Source organism: Mus musculus, chromosome Y (genome assembly GCF_000001635.26).
Source record: "Mus musculus strain C57BL/6J chromosome Y, GRCm38.p6 C57BL/6J".
In the NCBI taxonomy this organism is placed as follows: Eukaryota; Metazoa; Chordata; class Mammalia; order Rodentia; family Muridae; genus Mus; species Mus musculus.
Window position 1 is genome coordinate 83,831,678 of NC_000087.7, and position 21,754 is coordinate 83,853,431.

Sequence of the window (21,754 nt, forward strand, 5' to 3'; positions counted from 1 at the left end):
TCTGAACACTTGAATGGAGGGGCACATGGATATGTGTGTGCTCATGTGTGCACACACACACACACAAATAAACCATAATATAATGCTGAAAGGTTTGAAATAAGTTTCCAGTTCCATCTAGGGCAAATATTTTTCCCTGTGCTTTATTTTCCCAATTTTTTATATTTCAAATATACTTTTCCAATCTAGGAGATCTACTTCAGAAAGTAAGAAATTAGAGTGTACAATTTTTATATTTATTGAAGAGCATTAGTATTCTTATAAGAGTAGTGATTGCTCTGATCTGTAATGATTTCTGCTTAAGGTCTTTGTGCATAAGTTTCATTACTGTTCATGTTTAAATATATATCATTTCACGAATATGAATAGATAATTATAAGTCAATATCTTTGTCATGGAAAAATCTTAATATGCAATATTAAGAATCTATATATAATTGATTCTATTCTGTTTTATAGTGAGAGGATAATAATTTGATGCCAAACTAAAATCTGCTTCTTGGTAAATAGGTATCAATACACAGAAAATTGTAAGATTTTATATTCAATGAAAATTTTTGGGCAATGGTGGTACACACCTTTAATCCCAGCACTTGGGAGGCAAAGGTAGGTGGATTTCTGAGTTTGAGGCTAGCCTGGTCTACAGAGTGAGTTCCAGGACAGCCAGAACTACACAGAGAAGCCCTGTCTTGAAAAACAAAAACAAACAAACGAACAAAACATTTAAAAAAAATTTAAAAAAAGAAAATTTCACTTACCAAAATATGACCATTTCCTTTTAGTCTTTATTTTAGAATTTCCTTTAAAAATGGAATTGTCTTGACACTGACAGAAATCTGAACTGTGAGCAGAGCTATAATTAATAACCATATCATTTGTTCTTGAAGAAGAATTAGTTTTTAGCCAGGATGTGAGGACAACCTTGATTATAGTTCTATAGAGATGTATTCAGCTCATGGTGGGATGTTAGGATGAGGATATGGTGCCCAATTCCATAGGCAAGCCATGAGTGATGTTCTTGACTTGTTTGATGGATTTAGGCAAGGTGGGATTTTTAGTGTGGGGGAAGTATTTCTTTATTGTTGTTATTTGTTGGGGAGGCAAGACTTAACTATGTTGCTCTGGCTGGTCTGGAACCACTTTATAGACTAGGCTGGCCTAGAACTCACAAAGCTCTGCCTGCCTCTGTGTTGTAAGTGTTGGGCTAAGTGCACATGTGGACTGTATGCATGCCTGGTACTAGTGGAAGCCAGAAAGGAGCATTGGATCTTCTGAAACCCATGTTACAGCAGATGTGAGCTGCCATGTGGGTGCTAGATTCAAGCTGCAGTCATTGTAAGAACAGAGCTGCAGTCATTGTAAGAACAGAGCAGCAAGCTCTCCCAATATATGAGACATCTCAGGTCCCTAACTGTTTGGTGGTTTAATGTTTTCTACCCTTCTCTCATTTTCTTCCTCCCCCTCCCCCTCCTCTTCCCCTGTGCCTCCCTTCCCCTCTGTCTCTGTCTCCCTCTCCTGTGTGTGTGTGTGTGTGTGTGTGTGTGTGTGTGTGTGTGTGTGTACATGTATGTACCCCTGTGCACATAAGTACAATGGCAATAGAGGCTAGAAGAAGGTATAAGATCCTCCTGGAATTGAAGTTGTGAAGTGTCTGGCATGGATAGCAATACCAAGAATTCAACTTAGGTTCTTTGCAAGAACAGTATGTGCCCTTTGTAGGATAAACAATGCATTTTACCAAGAATTCGACTTAGGTTCTTTCAAGGGCAGTATATGCCTTTTATAAAATAAACAATGCCTTTTTTTGTATTATCTGTTTAAAATGCTATCTCTGTACCTGTAACAATGAGTGGAAGGACAGAGGCCACCCCCTAGGTATTTCAGAAAAAAACCTGTTTTTCTCCTGATTTACTCAGATACCTGACCCCAGACCGTATGCTTTCTTTTTCCTTTGCATTATAAATATAATGTTCTCTCTTCTCCACACAGTGTGTTAGTCAGCCTAGGTGTTATTCAATAGAGCCGTTCCAACATCTACTGTGATTGATTTATTTAGAAATACCTCCAGTCCAAATGAGAATGAAAATAAATGGAACAGATGAAATGTCCTGCTGCAAGAGAGCTACAAATTGAGGTTAAGAGTAATTGCTTTGGCATAATTGTTATTTGTAATCTTAGAACAAATGCAAATCCCCCATTAGGAGCAGTAAATCCAGTGCTTAAAGTAGAAGATACGTATTTCATGGGAAGCCTCAGCAGAATGCTAAGTTCAAGAACATAACATTTTCTCAGGTCTTTCATTCAGACGAATAGCTTTAGGATCTGGAGGACACGGGAGGACCTTAGAAAAAATGATTACTGAAACATGATTTATGAGCTTTCTGTGTTTTCTTTATCCAAAACACTTTATGAGGACTTTGTCTTTGTACAACCTTAAAAATGTGCTTTATTTCATAAACACTCTGCATTCTGACTGTGTCTGGCTTCCAGAAAGTATAATGAGTTCTTCATGGTTATTCATTTCCACACTTATCACTGGAGGAGATAATAAGGAGAAGTTATTATCTTTAAAGTGATGAGAGAAAGCATACCTCTGTGGCATTCCCAAGGTCATGACTGCATTCTGTGGTAGACATGGGAAGGGTGCCAAGGATATGGAATTTGACTCAATGTAACTAACATGTCCTCATTTCTCAGATTATTTTTTAAGGCAGAAGGTTGTTATTGCCAGCAGGGATCGTGATAATCATAGTTATAAACCAAATGTTGTCATTTGGTTCCGTAAATATCCATCAATGTAGGGCCAAGATTATTACATAAGAAACACCACCTTCACTTTAAAATGAGTTGTTTGCTCTTTTGAACTAGCAAGTTAAAGCCGAGTTAAGATAAAATTGTGTTCTTGGAGACATTGCAAGGTAGCTTGTTGTATTCCTTACGTAGGAGGCACAGCAGAATTCCAAGGTCCATGTGTACTTTTAAGAATATTTATGAACACGAGAATTAGCCAACAATGAGAAGATAGTTGTAGTTCACTGACTTGGACAAAGTGGTGTGGGCACAGTGGGAGAAATGTGCTGTCATGTGGCATTGCAGCAGACCAATGTAAAACCTCTGTGCACAGGCAGGGGACGGTGTGGCTGAGGTCGGTCACCAGGCAAAGTTCTTTAGTTTCTGATGCTGAAATTGGTAAACTTTTAATATTGTTTTTGAGATATTTGCAAAAGAAATTTGAGGATGTTACAAATATACCTAAACTTGAATTCTTGGTTTTATAAATATTTAACAATTAATATTTTCCCTACATAAAAACAACAATGCTTAAGCTGTGGCAAAACCAAGAGTGAAATAAACTCTGTGAGACAGATGAGCATTTGTGCTTAGGGATGAGGAAGTTACTGTGTGTGTGTGTGTGTGTGTGTGTGTGTGTGTGTGTGTGTGTGTGTGTGTGTGTGTGTGTGTAATAGAGAGGGGGGATGTGCATTTTGCATGCATCTGGAAGCCAGAGGCCAATGCTTAATAACTTCCTCAATTGCTCTCTACCTTAGATATTGAGACAGGGTTTCTCACTGAATTTTGAGCTCACCAGTGCATCCAGTGTGGCCCCAGGTTTGTGCCTGTCTCTTCCTAGGCTCTGGTATTACAGGTTTACCCAAGGTCCTATTCTGGTGAATTCCTTTTGCCTGGGACATCTTCCTATAGAACCACATCCAGTAGTAATGGTTGGTCTCTGCTCAGTGGTACTGTGGATTAAGATGAACGGCCTTTCTGAAACAGCGACAGAGTAAGAGCAGTATAATCCCAAATTGATGCAGTGAGACCATTTACTTTTCTTTAATAAAGGAGCAGTCAAGTGTTTACGCTTACTGCTGCCATGTCCATATAAAAATAATTGTCTGTTCTTTTTAGTTTAGTCAGAGGACAGAGAAGTCACAGAAGCATTACAAAGGACAGAAAATAAATAAATAAATAAATAAATAAATAAATAAACAAACAAATGCCAAAACAAAACAAACAAACCAAAAACCAACAACACCCCAAAAACCCTCCAAAACAACAGCAACAACTGCAACAACAACAACAAACACCTTAAACACAGTGAAAAACTAAAAGTGTCCATTAGCCTATGTTACAGGGATGAGCGAAAGCATCCAGGACAGTGATGTCTCATGAAGTAGTCCCTTCCCTTACAGAAGAAAGCTGTGCTGTGGGATGTAAACGAACTCTGTGTCTTCAGCATTTTCCTTCTCGGTTCTGTAGAAGATAGTATGTTGTCCAATTTACTGTGGGAAGCATCTTGCTGAGGGATTTGACTAATGAAGAAAATGTAAACATGTGCACTTCTTTTCTGAGTTCTTCACTGAGGAATATCTCATAATGGCATCAAAAGGCAATGTGGACTCCAGAAGTATGTTGCAGGTTACTGATGACTCTAATGGATGGACAACTGTCTTGTCAATTTCTTCCTACTGCTCATTTCCAGTTGCTACTGCCTCATTTATATGGAGCAGATCCAGTGAACAACTTTTTTATTTTTATTTTCAACCGACTCTTAAAAGTAAAAATTCCCAACTTGGCTACATGGCTTTGCAAATAATGGCATTTGTGCCCAAGCTGATTTCTGGACTCTGACACCCAGGACCACAGGGTAGAAGGCAAAAACCAGCCCCCACAAGTTGTCCACTGACTTCCACATGTGTGCTGTGGCATGCTTTCTCCTTCACTCCCAAACCCAAATCAATTAGTAAGTGTGAGAAAAATAATACAAGAAATCTTGCTTCTATCAGTTACTCTCCTCATTAGATTCTTATGTAACCAGGGTGGTTTTAGAGACACACTGAGTTGATGTGTTCTTATGTGGCCAACTCATCCTGTTTCTTATGGAAATTCCTGTGTAAATGGACCAGCAATCCCTATTTGATTGAAACAGTATTTCAAACCTTTCTAGCATGTCAAAATTCCCATGTCTCCTGTGGAACAAGAGGAAATTCATGCTCCTAGTCTGCATCAGTCCTGTGTTTAGTCTCTGTGATAGGAAAGACATCTTTATTTGGACTCATAGTCCATCTTGAAGGGGGCACCATGAGAGTAGATGCATGAGGCAGCTGGCTACTTTGTATCTGAAGTCAGGGAGCAGAATAATATGAATGGGAGGCTCTGCTACCGTTTAGTTTTGTATGTATTTCAGGGCCACAGTCTGCAGTCCACCCCTATTCAGAGTAGCTTTTCCCCACTTTAATTCGCCTAATCTAATCCCTCACATGCATTCCCAGAGCCTTGTTTCCTAGGTGATGGTAAATACTGCTAAGGTGGCAATTCTAACCATCACACAGAGTTTCTAACTGTATTCTTCATTGTGGCCTGAGATCAACTTCTATACTGACTGCCCTTGTTAACACAAAACTACCCATACTAATTCATATACACAAAACTGCCATACTAATAAGCCTGGCTTGTTAAATCTTGAAGGCTTGAAGGCTTGAAGCACTGTCTAAGGCTACCCATCTCCAATAGAGCTAAGATCCTCTTCTTCAGAGCCATACTACCCATGCCTCTCTTTATTGCAGACTATCCATGGTTTATTTTCAATATCATCCTTTAGGCTCCCAGGGACAAAGACAAGAAAACTCAAAAGACCTGAAAGAGAGTCTGCTTTGTAGAAGGTCCTGGCTGAGAAGAGACAATAACAGCATTTGGAGGAATGTCTCTGGACACATTTTGAATTTTCAGCCAAACTTTCACTGGCCATACAGTTGGTATGGGTGACTGCATGTGTGTTGTATATCCTGGACTAATGCTCTCTCCCTTTACCGTTCATATCCTTAACTCACAGAGCCAGCAATCTTGTCTTCAAATCTTTTCTTCAATTCTATTCCCGCCTCTTTTTAATCTGCACTGTCATTGCCTTAATATAGGAAGGACTTCATTTTTCACCTGGACAATATTGCAATAACCTCTTAACTGGTCTCCGAGTTGCAATAAATGACTATTAAATTGAAATGGTTGAATTGCTTAAAGTAACATCATTTATTTGGAAAATAAATCAACCATCAAGTACCTGCGGCCTGGTTACATGCTCTTAACTTTGTTATGGGTTGCAGGTTAGTCAGGGAAACCACACTCAGGGACTCTCAAAACACCCACAAGATACAAAAGTCTTTCTTTCTAAGTAATTAATTTGTTAATTTATTAATGAAACAAGGTCTCACTTTGTAGTTCTGGTTATCCTGGAACTTTCTTTATGCATCAGCCTGGGCTTGAGTTCACAGAGATCCTCCTACCCCTGCCTCTGAGGGCTGGGATTAAACGTAAGATGCTCAGCATTTCTTCACGTTCATGGTGTATATGAGTCTTGGGAACATTACATGAACAGAATCAGTAGTTGAGAGTGAGATCAGATATTCTTCATTTCCTATAGTCTCAGATAATGTAGGTACCACGGCTTTGTGCTAAAACTTAGATGTTTATTACAATATGCTATAAACTTTATGGTGTGTCTCACAGTGAAGAAAAGATTATAAGACAGGGTGGTTTCATAGAAGTAGTAGAGGGTAGGATGAGAAGACCCTGGGTCCAGAGAGAAGTGTGGGATAAGAGGCTTGTCTGTGCTGTATTACAGTTAAAACTCACCCCACTTCCCATTTCCTCTCCAATGCCTTTCTGGATGCCTATTGGACAGGTATGACCAGACAGTCTCGACCTGCTCTTAGATCCTGCCTCTGTACCGTTTATTCTTTAGTGTGTGTTTAGAAAAATTATGCCAAGAAAAAAATGTGCTTTTTCCATTCTTTTTGTGGGTTTAGGGGTGTTGTCAGGGAATTTAACACAGGATCTCATGTAGAGTAGAGTGACCTTGAACTCAACTGCGTAGTCAAAACTGGCCTTGAACTTATAATCTACTAGTTTTAACCTCTGAAGTGCTATATTACAGGTATAGACCACTAAGTCTGGATTACCTTTACCGACTTTTGCCATCATGTGTTCTTTACATTGTAAGTTCGACACTGCTGCCATAAGTATCTTTCTGGCTCTCCAGCCTCACTTTCTCTGAGCTCCAACACATCAGAAAGTCTTGCACACCACTTTATCATGGGCTGCCTAACAGCTTTTCATGAGCTATGACACTTCCCTGAGCTACATCTCTTTTATTTTCCTGCAGGTCACATGTACACATCATTCACTAGATATTTAAGTGTCCCTTCCTCCTTCTGGCCTACCTGGGATGAAACCAAAGCAAAGGTTTTCAGTGTCCTTTGAGTGCCATAGTTCATGGATACCACCAAATCTGCCACTGATTTCCATAGTTCCTCAACATGCATTGAAGCCTCTTGCTAAGGAAGAGTCTTCCTTAGCAAGCTGAACCCCTAGGGAATGTAGACAATGCTTCAATAACATTCTGTAACTTAGAATGTGGGAAATTGCTTACCTAGCTGTCCATAAAGTATCCTTGCTTGTTAAGTAATAAACAAACAAAGCAAGCAAACAAACAAAAAGCTCATGACAACAAGGCCAGAACGTGATAATTTGATGTTCAGTAAAACCAGAGGAGAGGAGAGAAGAGAAGAGCTCACAGGAATAGAACCAGGAGGGAAGCATTCACTCATTCCCTACTAAGTTTTGTTTCTCTAAGGATGCAATGCCATGTGTACACACAGTGTTTAAAACTCAAACCATGCTAGAAGTACCTACGCAATTACAGCTCATTTGAAATTGCACAAAAGGCAGAAATGTGTAGGAATAACCCTGGGCAAGCACCTAACAACTTGCCTTGTTCCTGGAAGGTGTGTCTAAGATGTAGAAATGAAAGTATATATATTGACAACAGCAAATGTTTCTCCTGCTTATAGATAGCATGGCTGTGATTCTAGATGGAATGCCTGAATTAATTTTTAGTTATACTTGAGGCTCAAGTCTGAGTGCAGGAAAGCAAATCAAAGATGATTTAGAATATGAACAGTATGCCTTATGACCCAAGGAAAAACCATGCAAATGAATATAGTAGTAAACAAAAATAGTATTGTTAGTATTTTGGAATCTATCACCCAAAAGAAACAGAGAAATCAAATGCATTGAGTAAAATTATAAGCAAGCAGATGAAATTCTTAGAAGGTTACCTGTCCTTTGGTGACTAAATTAAATTGTTGCTACATGGAAATTTCCCATAATTAATATAAAAATAATTTAGCAAAGAATAAATGATTAAAATTGTTCAATGTATCTCACCCCAAGTAAAAATGACTGAAGTTAAATATTAATTTAAATAGAAATATTGATGCAATTTATTCATGTTATACTAGTGTCAAAGTAAATAGGATTAATCCTAAGATCACTTCATATAATTCATCTATAGCAATTAAATACATAGAATTAAATTCCTGCAAGATTACAATGCTTTTTATGTTCTTTGGCTTTTTCATATTGTTTTCACTACTTCAGAGTGATTGCAAGATTGCATATGAAATGACAGGTAATATTAAACAGATATGAGTAAGCCCTGCTTATTTGTTGAATACTCCTTACACAGAAATAAAAGAAAAAAAAAGAAAGGGCCTTCCCATTATCATGAACCCTATTGTGTAGTCAAAATAAAAGACTAATACTGGTATCAGAACAGATTTATAGATGGTAGTGTATTACTCCTGGGAAAGTTGCTATAAGGATTTAAAGTAGGAAATTCCTAGAGCTAGGCACAGTGCCAGGGTTGAGAAGAGAGAAATCAAAAGCTACCCTAAAATAGATGTGCCATGAAATCTGGTGTGAAACTTTTCCAAAAAGCATGTGGCCCTTCAGAAAGTGAAGGCAACAGAGGCAGAGGCAAACCCTTGTATGAGAATAAGGGCTGAATGAAATCCTTAACAACTATAATATGTGCAACCTGCAGCAGCATGTGTGCATTCAAAAGCTCTGAATGAACTGTGTTGGCTTAGTTTTAAAGATTGTTTGTGTACATACCTGTGTATCTAGGTGTGCATGTATATGCATATGTGTGTGTGCATGTATATACATATATGTGTGTATGTGCATGTGTGTGTGTGTGTATGTGTGAGTTTGTGTGTGTTTTTGTGCATGTATGTTTGAAAATATGTATGTTTATATGTATGGGCATGTTCATGTGAATTCAGGTGTCTGAACAGAACAGTAAAAGGCATTGGTTTCCTTAGAACTGGTGGTATAGGAAGTTATAGGTCACATGAGAGTGATGCTAGTAACTGAACTCAAGTTTCAAAGAGCAAAAAGCATTCAAAACCATCAAGCTATCTCCTGATCCCCAAAATGTTGTTTTAAGCAATTTAAACTCACTCTGTACCCTCCGTTGAGATCCAAACATGAGAGTTTCTCTATTATCAACTTCACTGCACATTTCACAATACATCTATGAACTATCATCCATGTACCTTAATGGTTATGCTGTTCATTGTAACAGTTTTCAGCCATTCGCTCTTCATGAATGCCAAAGTTGTATTCTGCAATGGAATGTTGTATGATGCCAGGGCTCTATTACGTCTGCATTGTCAAATATAAGACTGCTTCACTACCTTGAGGTGCGGCTAATGTTTGATCTAGACTTTAATTTGATCTAGTTGATCAAATTTAGAAGCTGATATGTGGCTATTGGCTACTAGGTTGGATGACACAATTGGGCACTGAGCTTCTGCTTCTGCTTCTTCTTCTTCTTCTTCTTCTTCTTCTTCTTCTTCTTCTTCTTCTTCTTCTTCTTCTTCTTCTTCTTCTTCTTCTTCTTCTTCCTTATTCTTCTTCCTTATTCTTCTTCCTTCTTTGTTCTTGTTCTTGTTCTTCTTGTTCTTCTTGATATTGTCTTTGGTCTCCTTCTCCTCCTCATTCTTCTTCTTCTTCTTCTTCTTCTTCTTCTTCTTCTTCTTCTTCTTCTTCTTCTTCTTCTTCTTCTTCTTCTTCTTCTTCTTCTTCTATGCCTTTGACTTCTCCTTCTCTTCCTCCTTCTCTTATTCTCCTTCTCTCCTTCTCTCCTCCTTATTTAACCTTCTCCTTTTCTACTTCTCCAAGTCCTCCTCCTTCTTTTTGCTCTTCCTCTTCTTTTGTTCTTCTTCCTTCTCCTTCTCCTTCTCCTTGTCGTTCTGCTCCACCCATTCCTCTTCCTTTCCTTCTTCTCTCTTCCTCTCCATATTCTTCTCCTTCACTTTCTTTTTCTTCTTCTACATTTTTCTCTATCTCACCCTCCCTGACTCCCTCCTACCCTTACCCTACCCTCCCTGATGCATTCACAGACTCTCCTCCAGTACTACTGGTCATTTGAATTTTGTCTTGCCAAGCTATGAAAACAAGGATGGTCTCCTGAGGCATCCCCTGTTACTGGTCTTTTCCATATGTCTTTTCAATTGTCCTTTCACTGTTTTACAGATTTCTTCTAAGATCATTTTACCCCACCCCACCTCCATGCCTTGATTTCTTCTGGTGGGAGTCTCCAGAGTTTCAAACTCACATCCTCTTTCCTGGTGTTCTGCCTGAGAAACCACAAAATCTAGGGGCTAGAGTTAAATTTGATCATTGAGCTTGGGGCATTGTGTTATGTACAAAATGCCTGGTCTCCAGTCATGCTGAAGTCCTTAAACCTGATGAAGCCTAATGGGTCGTAATTTTCACCTACATGGGAAGGAAGGCATTTACTCAGTGTTTCTGGAACCCTGGCTCCTGGTAAAGTTACCAAACCCACAAGCACTCCCGCCCAGCAGTGGCTAATGGCTAGCAGTCACATACAAAATGACCAAAGGTTCTGATCTTCAGGTTAGATAACTTCTAGTTACCTAGCAACAGCAAGATAACAAGCCCAATATATGAGAGGCTACTTAGCCCTACATCAGTCTCTCCCTCTCTCTCTCTCTCTCTCTCTCTCTCTCTCTCTCTCTAACTTTTAAAATCCTTACTCTTTGTAAACTTTTACCTCTTTCTCTAAGTGTTCACCTTTCTTACTCTCTAACTTGCTTTCAGTCCTTCCTTCTATGTCTTTCCCCATCTCTCCTTTTGGCCATGGCAAGTCTAACAATCTTTTTACCCTTTGTTTTTCTCACTGCTGTCTAAAATAAAGCTCTAAAACATTAGACTGTCTATGTTTTTTTAAGGCCCAATATGGGATGCCAGAGACTAAGAATCTGGTACCATTGTCTTCCCCTAGTTCACCCCCATCCGTGTAGTGTCAGTGGATTTACACAACCAGATGCACAACCAGGGATGCATGGTAATTATCCTTCACTCCTCCCATGTCAGCCTTCACAGAGCACAGAACCTTCTGCTGGCCATATCTCTCTCACTTCATCAACTTCCCCTAAACCCACAGTTTCACACTGGACACTTAACATTACTACGAATTATTAAAATGTAACTGCATTTAAATTTAAAAATCATCTCCACATTTGTGTTGGTAACAATCCAATGCTTAACAGATATTTGTTAGTAGTGCTTACCTGTTGACATTGATACCATGAACTTCTTATTACTTCTGGTGCTTTGTGATTTTTTTTTTCCAAGCAAGATGAGGACTTGAACAATTTATGAAGTCATGTCTTTGGACTCACAGCACTTACATGATGTAGTTCTAGTTTCCCAGAGACTTCCAGTATCTGTGATGAGCCATAAACTTGGGACATCTGCAGCATGACCCAGAGTTTCATTGTGCTGAGCAGAGAGATCCCAAGATTTGATTGCTTTCTCTGTCCAAAGTATATATATGCGATTAAATTACAATTGCATAGTGGTTTTTATTACTCTGTGTTATTATCATTTCAAATCCTCTTATTTCTTGGCTGAGTTGCTAAATGATACCTTGTTCTGTGAACCAGATGCCACTTTTATTCTAAAGCGATTGGATGAATCTTTTCAGCTTTCCTAGTTCCATTTACTGAGAAAGGTAGCTTCCCTCTGAGGTTATGGTCTCAGAAGTTGTTGGATGTTTCAAACCCTTCCCTGGAATGTCTGGGAATCTGCAGAAAAGGAACGAAGACTTTTGAAACAAAAGCGAGAAACTACTTGGTGACTTCTTCTTGTCTTGTGAAAATTCTGAGATCCATTCTTGCAACTGGAAATATTCAAACACATTAAAATTATTCTACAATGAGAAAATCAACTGCATTATAATTCTGATACTTACTGACACATGAGTTATAAGGATGTTCTTTATTAAAAAAATCAATTAGTTCTTACAATCTTTATTTCGTTCTAGAACACATTTTCCCCCTGTTAACAGCTAAAAAAATCTATTTTAATTCAATTTCATTTTTAAAAATCCATATTATTTTAAAAACTTTAGTGGTAATTGTAATAAGTATCTATAAAGTGTTGCAGATGGATCATGCCCCCTCTTTCTGAGGCTAATGGAAGGTTATTTAAAAAAAATTCTTTCTAATGAACATCTATTCTTGTTGTTGTTTTTGTTGTTGTTGTTATTGATGTTGTTAGAGGTTATTACTTGACTTCAGGAATGTTAAATGCTAATGAGGGTCTTATTGTTCTCCAGATGTCTCCTTTCACCCCCCCAAATATATAAATATATAAATATATAAATATATAAATATATAAATATATAAATATATATATATATTTGTAAAAATGTGGTGAGTCCCTGAATGCACAATATCAAATGTTTCTGATTCAACTTGTGCACAATGCAATCTAGATTCTGTCTTTTTATATTGGTTTTCCTTTGCAGGGAAATGAAATACCAAAGCCTATCTGAAATTAAGGATTTTTCAAAAGTCTCATTTCCTTGGGAATTCTAAATAAAAGTTTATATTCATTATGGAGAATGTATTATGAGCTTGTCAAGGGCATTTTAATATGAATTTCTTTCCTGTTATGTTTATTTTTCCTTGGTGATTTGCAGTCGAAGCTACTCAAATGAAAAAAAAAAGAGGTATCTAAAACTACTTCTCATTATCTCACTTTCTTTAAATTGAGATTTCTGATGTTGAGGAGGAATGAAGTGAGTGTGCAGATTTTGTCCACATAATTCCTAAAAGAAAGACCAATAGTCATGTTCCACAAACACCTGTATTCGACACCCCAAATAAATTGCATGGGTACTGGCTGAATCTAAAGTCCCTGTAAATGAATGTGTTTGTGTGTGTGTGTGTGTGTGTGTGTGTGTGTGTGTGTGTGTGTGTGAATATTTCCATGTGTGCGTGTCTGTGACTCAGTATATCTAGGTGAATATGTACATGTGTGTGTTAGGATTTTATTGCTGTAAACAGACACACTTATCAATGCATGTTTTATTAGAAAACCATTTAATTGGGCTGGCTTAAAGGTTCAGAAGTTCAGTCCATTATCATCAAGTTAAGAATATGTCAGGATCCAGGCAGGCATGGTTCATTTGGAGCTGAGAGTTCTACATCTTCATCTGATAGCTGCTTGGAAATGAATAGCTTCCTGGCAGTAGGCAGAGGGCATTAAAGTCTGTTCCCACTCAACATCAAATGTGTTTTTGAGTGTTTATGTGAGTATTAGTATGGGTTCTATTGACATGAAGTGTCACCAGGATCATAGTAAATTTTGAACACTTTGTAACTTCTTTTCAGATGTTTACTCCATTATTTTCATGGCTGGAAACATGGTTGCCTTCAGACAGACACAGTGTTGGAGAAGGAGATGAGTTTTAGGTCTTGATATACAGGAAGCAGATGGAGACTGTGTCAAACTGGAGATTGCTTAAGGACAGCAGACATCCAAGCCTACCACCAAATTGTTACATTTCTTCCAACAAGATCACACCAACTCAACAAAGACACATCTCCATCAGTGTCCCAACTACTCCACCAATGTCACACCTCATGAAACTATTCCACACCTCCTGAGAGTGCCACACCTATTGGCACTATTTATTTGGGCCCATTAACATTATTCTTAAAACTGTTCAATGGACCTTTCATTAAAGGTAACTTTAATGAAAGAAATAAAGAATGTTTCAAAAAATAAACAGGAGTATGTATGTCTTGGTTACTGTTCTCTTGCTGTGAGAGACATCATGACCAAACCAACTTATAAGAGGAAACATTTAATTGTGGTCTTAGAGTTCCAGAGGGCAAGTCCAGGATATCATGGTAGACACCATGGCAACACAGAGGCAAAACATGTAGAGCAGTAGTTGAGAGCCAACAACTTATGATGGAGATGGCAGAGAGTAATGAAAGAGGGAGAGAGAGAGAGAGAGAGAGAGAGAGAGAGAGAGAGAGAGAGAGAGAGAGAGAGAGAGAGAGAGAGAGAGAGCCTGATGGGTTTTTGATATTTCAAGGCTCTGTGACAAGTCTCCTTTAATAATAAAACAAATTCTAATTCATTCTAAACAGCCCATCACCTGGAAAACTAACACATTTGAACGTGTGATCATCTGTGGCACACATTTATTCAAAAGAATAAAGGTATGAAAAAGAAAATGAAATCAACTAATAAGTGGCCATGACACTTGGTAGTATAGTTTATATCATTACTTTTCATTTCTCACAGTTTAGGGTTATTTGCATAACATATTTCTGATCAGCCATCATTCTCAAATAATCCAAAGGCATCCTAACCCCACCCCACACCCACACACACATTTCTACTTGATTAACCATATTGGCATTACTTATTTTCATGGAAACATATCCCTTATTCCTGATTTAGTTCAAATCGTGAGAAATGTTGATGTATAATTAATTCCTATTCATAATGGGATAAAACAGAAGTCCACAGGATTGAATCCATTGTTCCTTGGAGCAGAAGATTTCCCATCGATTTAGTAAAATATTATAAATATGATTTTAAAAGAAGGCAACACCCTGAAAAAGTCTTATTTTCATATTTTCATTATTTACAGACCATTCTGTGGTATAAATAGGAATCTAGAGGAAGAAAGGTGTTTAAAGTCACTGACACACACACTTAACTGAGGTTTCCTTAGCACAGGAAGAAGATATATCAATCCTCTATATCTGGAGAGTTTCTCCAGGACCCTAATGATATAAAAGTCTTCAGGTCTCTAGGTTAAAACAACATTGCTTTTGCCTATAATTTATGGAAAGTAACCTCTTTTATACAGTAATCATATTGATGTGTGTATGCATACAGAAATATACAGGTAAGTGCAGAGGATAGGGAAGGGTATACTGTTTTCTGCTACTTCACTCCCTAATTTTCCCCTTGTGACAGGGTTTCTTGCTGAGCTAAGAGTGAGGCTGACATTCAGGAAGCCACAGTCATCCTTCTGTCTCTGCCACTCCAATTCCTAAGCACTGGTGTTGTAGGTGAATGTTTGACCAAACACTTGGCTTTACCCCTGGGACATCTCCCCAGATTCTTCTTTATTTCAAATAACCTCTGGATTACTTTTGCCCTCAATGTAATGAAACTGCTGTATAAGAATTTGTTATTTAGAAGATGGACATATAATTGGTCTGTGTGTGTTCAGTACAGACATGGTATATTAAGAACTACTTTCCTTAATTCCTTGAGAATTTCATACACTATATTTTGATGGAATTTACTTTCCAATTCTTTTAGTAACTCCTCCCAGAACAAAACCTGGCCCATTCCCACCTAACTCCTCCTGCCAACTTCATATCTCGTCTTCTCCCCTTTGTTACAACCCATTCAAATCATTTGTGTTTCCCATAAACTCTTGGACATCTGGCTTCCAGTAGAGAATGAACAATCTATCACCTTCAAAGTCAATACCTTTGATGAAAACTGACTATTCATCCTTCATCAACTGTCTATACCTTATCAGATAGTGATAAGTGATAGTGAGCCTTCCCGTTCAGTGATGGAAGACAGAATGGCCTGATTTTGTGCAGAAAGACACAGTTTTTCTCTTACCTCTGTGCCTTACAAGATTTTCATTCTCTTCCTTGAGGATTTCTAAGATTCAGCTCCTCTACTTCTTGCCTCTTTCTGTGAGTATTTGTGAATATGCATGTGTGTCTATATTACAGATGTCTGAGTTTACATACAACTCAACTCAGAGTGGGATTTTGCAATTAACTGCTGGCACTATCTCACACTAGACTATATTCCTTAATGCAGACTTGGTGTGGTTAAGTACCAGAAAGGAACTGGAGATTGCTAGATATCTTCAGAGTTAGTTGTAGTATAGGTGAAGTTTAGACTTCTGACCTTACATTCTGGCTAGAACCTATGGGTTTAAGATGCATGGATAGGTGATCAATATCCTGAACTTGCATTGCATTTTTGTTCTTTTTGAACAAAACGGAGATATCCTTGAAGAGATAGATGGATCCTATCACTTTGTTTCAAATAAAGAATTCTGTGGTTAAATTGTTTTGAAATGTCAGTCATGGGTCTTTGATGAAGGCTTTGGTCCACAGTACAATGTTCATAGGTAGTACAATATGCTCTCTGAAAAGTGATTGGAACCTGAGGGCTTTAATCAATGAGTTAATCAATCAATGGATATGCATGGAATGGGTAAAAAACTTGTAAATGAACGTGGTCATTTGGACATGTCTTCAAAGCTGTTTATTGTCTTTGTCCCTTCTTGTGTTAATGCTGACTAGCTGCCAATAAGTTGAACAATTTTGCTGCTTCATGCGCCTTTCATATTCATGTGATCATGGATCCTTCTTTCATTTGTGATAGTAACATGTCAGGTTCAGAGGAAACATGGCTTAATTCTTTAATTTTTTTTTTCTAGAAACGGCATGCTAAGTGTAGAACCAATGTTACCTAGTTGTTGTAGTTGGAATATTCAGCCACGGTATCTGTTGTCTTTGAGACTCAAGAACTTTGCTGCTACCCACACCACTGATCTTTTTTCTGAATTCACTATTGTATTTTAGTAGATTTCAATATCATATGAAGTACCAGAAAAATGAGTGAAAAATGACAGTGGTGAGATGTGTTTAGAATCATTAAATTACACACTTAAAAATAAATAAATCAATGGATTTATATAGTACATAAATAAAACTCCAATAAAACTTCTGAAAAGGCTTAACTAAATGTGATGCTTCTCATGTGAGTTGTTATTTGTCATAGCACCTGTGATTTAGCTGTTAATAGTAGTGGGTTTTATTACTTATGAATCAGACACCAATACATCCATGAAGGGGTAACACTCCATTCCCTCAGGAGAAATAAATCAATTAAAAGTCATTGGATTAATTGATGAGAATTTTTTCTGGTTAAAGCTGACTTGGCAGGAAGTTGGACAGATTGGAGTGTCTCCCAGAAAGTGTAACACACATTAGAATGTAGGTGTTGTGAGGCTATAAGACATATTCACTACTTGTCACCTATTATTGAGTATTCTTGCTGTTGGAGGTACTTACCCTTCACTTCTGCCATGGAGGGAAGTGGGTCTATACCTAGTCAGAAGGAGGAGATTGGGATGAATAATGTTTGTGTGGGTTATGGAGCAGGATAAACCTTAATGTGCTGGGATTTTTTTTTATCTCCAACTTGACAATCTAGCGTCACCTTAGGAGAGAAAACAATTGAAGAATTGTCTCTATTCACTTGGTTTTTGGGTAAGTCTATGGGACATTTTCTTCCTTGATGGTCGATGTGTGAGGGTAGGCAACTGTGGGTAAGCTCATCAGTAGTCATTTATAAAAGGGAGGCTTTTACTCTGTATTTAAATAAAATATTTGATCAAGCCACAGGATTTTTGGTGGTTTGAATAAGAATATCCCCTATAGATTCATATATATGGATATTTAGTCACCAGGGATTGGCAGTGTGTTTAAGGATTAGAAGGAATGAGAGAAGATGTGGCTTCATTGGAGGAAGTGGTAGTGTCAATAAGGGTGGTCTTTGAGTTTTCAAGAAACCAATGTAATGGCAGAATATCTGTCTCTGTCTAAGGATCAATAGTTCTATTGCTCCAGTGCTGCGGTCACTAACTTGATGTTGGACTAAACTTCTGTAAGTGTATTCAAGCCCCCAGTTAATGCTTTGTTTCATAATAGTTGTTTTATCCATGATGTCTCTTCACAGCAATAGAACAATGACTAAGATAGGGTCAAGCAATAAGCACTCTTTCCTGGTAATGCTTCAAGTTCCTGTTTTGCCTTCCTTGGTAATAGTCTGTAACATGTAAGCTAATAACCCTTATATTCCCAAGTTATGTTTGATGTTAGTATTCATCAGTGTGAGAAAGATGCAAACTAGAACAATTGCATGTCATTATATACATGAGAATATCTTACCTTTAAATTAAAATAAAACACCTACACATTATTTGTCCTTATAGGATAAGTGACAGTGGTACTATTAGATATTTTGTTTCTGTAAGAAATTGTCTTACTTAAAATTTCTATTGTTGTAAAGACATACCATGTCCAAAGAGCTATTTCCATAGCAAAAGTTTTATTCAGCTTATATTCCACATTGCTGTTCATCATCAAAGTAGTTGGGAAAGAAACTGAAACAACACAGGTTCTTGGATCCAGAAGCTCATGCATAGGCCATGGAGTGGTGATGCTTATTGACATGCTCCTTAAGTCTTGCTTCCATGAGGAGCACAAGACTACCACCACAAGGGTGTCACCACCCACAATGAACTGGGTCCTCTCCCACCAATTAAGAAAATTCCTTACAGCTTGATCTTAAAGAGGCATTTTCTCAACTGAGGCTCCTCTTCTTTCAAGACTCTAGATCTTGTCAAGTTTCTATGAAACCAGTATGGCACTCTGAATGTAGTTGGACTATGAGGAGGTGTGGCCTTATAGGAGTAGGTGTAGCCTCTTTGGAGGAAGCATATAACTGTGAGGCTTTAAAGCTCTGCTCAGTGTGGAAGACACCATCCCTGCATGCAGAAGACTCTAAGCTTCCTCTCCACCACCACATATTCCCAGCCACTTGCATGTTTACTTCCTTGATGATAGTGGACTGAACCTTTGAAACTGCAATGAAATGTTGAAAAGCCCTAATGAAATGTTTCTAATGAGTTCCTTAGTCATAGTGATTTTTCACAGCATTGGAACCCTAATTAAGACATCCAGCTAGCACAAAAACTCTCTTAAATACCAAAATTAATCAACAATAGAGAGTATTTTCATGTCATTTGGCATTTAAACTTATTCTAGAGAAAAAACACAAATGATTGAGTCCATGACAAGCCTGACTAAAAACAACAAAAAAAAAAAAACAAAAAAAAAAAAACAATACAAAAACATAAACAAAAAAAAAAGAAAACAAAAACAAAAACAAAACTACAACAACAATAAAACCAAACAAACAAAAGAAACACTCAGAGTGCATATGGGACCCAGTAAGACCCCCATGAAGCACAGGGGCTACTCAGGAGTAGTGACCAACATATTGGGCAACCTCATAGAGTTTGAAACCCATGAGAACTGGCATAGAAAAGAGGTCAGCACATATGCATTGAGTACACCTTCAATGTTTTATGAGAATGAGGTCACACATAAATTTAAGACTGGAATTTCCAGGGAATAGACAGGCTGAAATGGTACATAGGTATGTTGGGAGTCAGATGTTTGGAGGAGAGCCAGGGGAACAGGCCATGGGGAACATTTTGATGGTCATCTGGGGCACTCCACAGAGACATCCAAAAGATCACAGGATTCATCCTAGGCAAAGAGTGCTCAGGGAAAGCACTCAGGATCCATGCCCCACCATATATTATCTCACCATATACTCATTTTCTCTTTTAAATTACTATTTGACCTGATCGGCTGGCTATTTGTTAAGAAACCAAAGAACCTAATGTGGATATGTCCAATTTTAACTACTTGCAGAAAATTTCTATTCTTCCTGGGTCTCCTGCTTCACATTTGAGAACTTCATCTTAGAATATTTTTGTTCCTCAGTGTCCTCTACTCCTTTGTGTGTCTTTTATTGTTTTTAAAGGTCACCATCAATTTAATCTTTCTTAACTTCTTCCTGGTCTCTTTTCTGCATGTTAATATTGGATTTCTTAAAAAGATATCTTAATGGGAATAGAGAGATGACCATGTTGTCAAGAGTACTTTTGTACCGCAAAAAAACTGGATTTGTTTTCTTGAATTCATATCCAATGGTTAACAATCAGCTTTAATGCCAGCTCCATGGGATCTGACAACTCATGTCTCTGTGGTCACCTATACTCTCAAGCTACTACCCACCCATATAAATAAAGATAATAAATCTTAAAATGAGAGACAAGTTTCATTTGGTTTCATTATTCAAATGAAACCTGATTTTGTCTGATTTCTGAGTCTCTTTGGATCAGTTTTCTGGGTTGCACTTTGTGTAACAAGGCCACATTCCTTTTATCTATCACTCTTTCCCCCAACTTGTTGTTTCTCCCTCAGACTTCATTCCAGAGATTCTATCTATGTCCTGTCTTTCTCCCCTTCTTCCTAAAAATCCATCTTTTGCTGCCATCCCTGCTCCTCTAAGTCATATCTCCAATTCCTTGCTCACTATGCAGACCACAGAATCTAAGTCCTGTCCATTTTAGCCTGTGTGATATTAGATGTATGCACTGTTCACAGCCTGAGTTGCAACTTTCATCTTGCTTTGATGTTCTTTCCACCATAGTCCATCTCTTCCAACAATGTGTTCACTAAAAGCATGTCATGTCACACGTATTAATTTTTAGAACAAAACAAATTTTATTGACAAAGATACTGAGGTTGTCAAAGACCCATAGGTACCCAACACAGGAAAATAAACATTTTTTTCAATCCTATAAGTTTACTTTTCTGTACTTTGTGATTTTTTTTAATTTAAGTGATATTTGACACCAGAGTATAGACATAGATATGTAGGTCACCAAGAAATTTGATAAAGTACACAGTAGAATTGGCTAGAACTTTGTAAACAACCTTTCCGAACTTTTTGGATCCATCATCTCTGGTGTACTGCACCCAGGAACCTATTAAGAAGTCATTGTCATCACCTGATCTCGCCTCAGCCAGAGGGGTCTCTGGAATGATGTGGAGGTTACCTTCCTTGTAGTCATCCAGGAGCTGATAGACGTAGAGGACCGGATCCTTCTTGTAGGAAATGTAAAAATAGTCCTGTAAGAATGGCACCTGGGCTAGCACCATCCCACTCCAGTTGTCCTCAGAGCCATCTTTCCCCTCAAATTTGTGTTGTACCTCTCTGCAAACCAGGGCGCTGGCGAGGTGGACATCCCTCACCTGAAGAAAAACTACTTTGTGAGGCAAGACCTTAAGATTTAAAATCCTCTCATCGCTGTGGAGCTCCTGTCCGTAGACACTGTCAATTCCGTCATACTTCACCAAATAAAGAGAAGGGTTTGTTGGCAGTTGACCTAGAATGATGGCCTTCCAATGGGTGACAGGCTCATTACCTTCCTTCCACCCGTGAGAAATTCTGCAGCCAACAATATTCCCCAGGGCCTGGGAAGAAGGCTTCCTCCTACTCTTCTTCTTGAGTGATGTCATGCTCAGACTCTTCAGAGGTATTGTCTTCTACCTGGCTGTAGACCTGTTGTGCTAAATCACACTGTCTAAGTGGCTTCCATTCTCTTCAAATATCATACTTGCCCATTGCCTGGGACTGAAGATCTTGCCCGTTTACGCCAGACACAATGCTGTTGCCTCTGTCATATATATGAATTCCTGATGGGCAATGGTTATGGGTTGGGAGTGAATGCTGGACCAAGACTCTTCTCTACGAGAACTTCTGAGCATGTGAAGAAGACTATGCTAAACAGATTTGAGCTCCTAAAATTAATTTTATAAAAATAAGAAGTTAATAAGTCAGCCATGGTGGTACACGCATTTAATCCCAGAACTCAGAAGGCAAGGACAGGC

General features: G+C 38.1%; 1 protein-coding gene across 1 annotated transcript; it reads right to left on the minus strand.

Annotated features, from left to right (window-relative positions):
• Window positions 1-20,698: 20,698 nt before the first annotated feature.
• Gm20863 (predicted gene, 20863) lies at window positions 20,699-21,382 on the minus strand. Its single transcript, XM_017318879.1, has one exon. It carries the CDS (start codon window positions 21,380-21,382, stop codon window positions 20,699-20,701), a length of 684 nt encoding a protein of 227 aa, XP_017174368.1.
• Window positions 21,383-21,754: the final 372 nt, after the last annotated feature.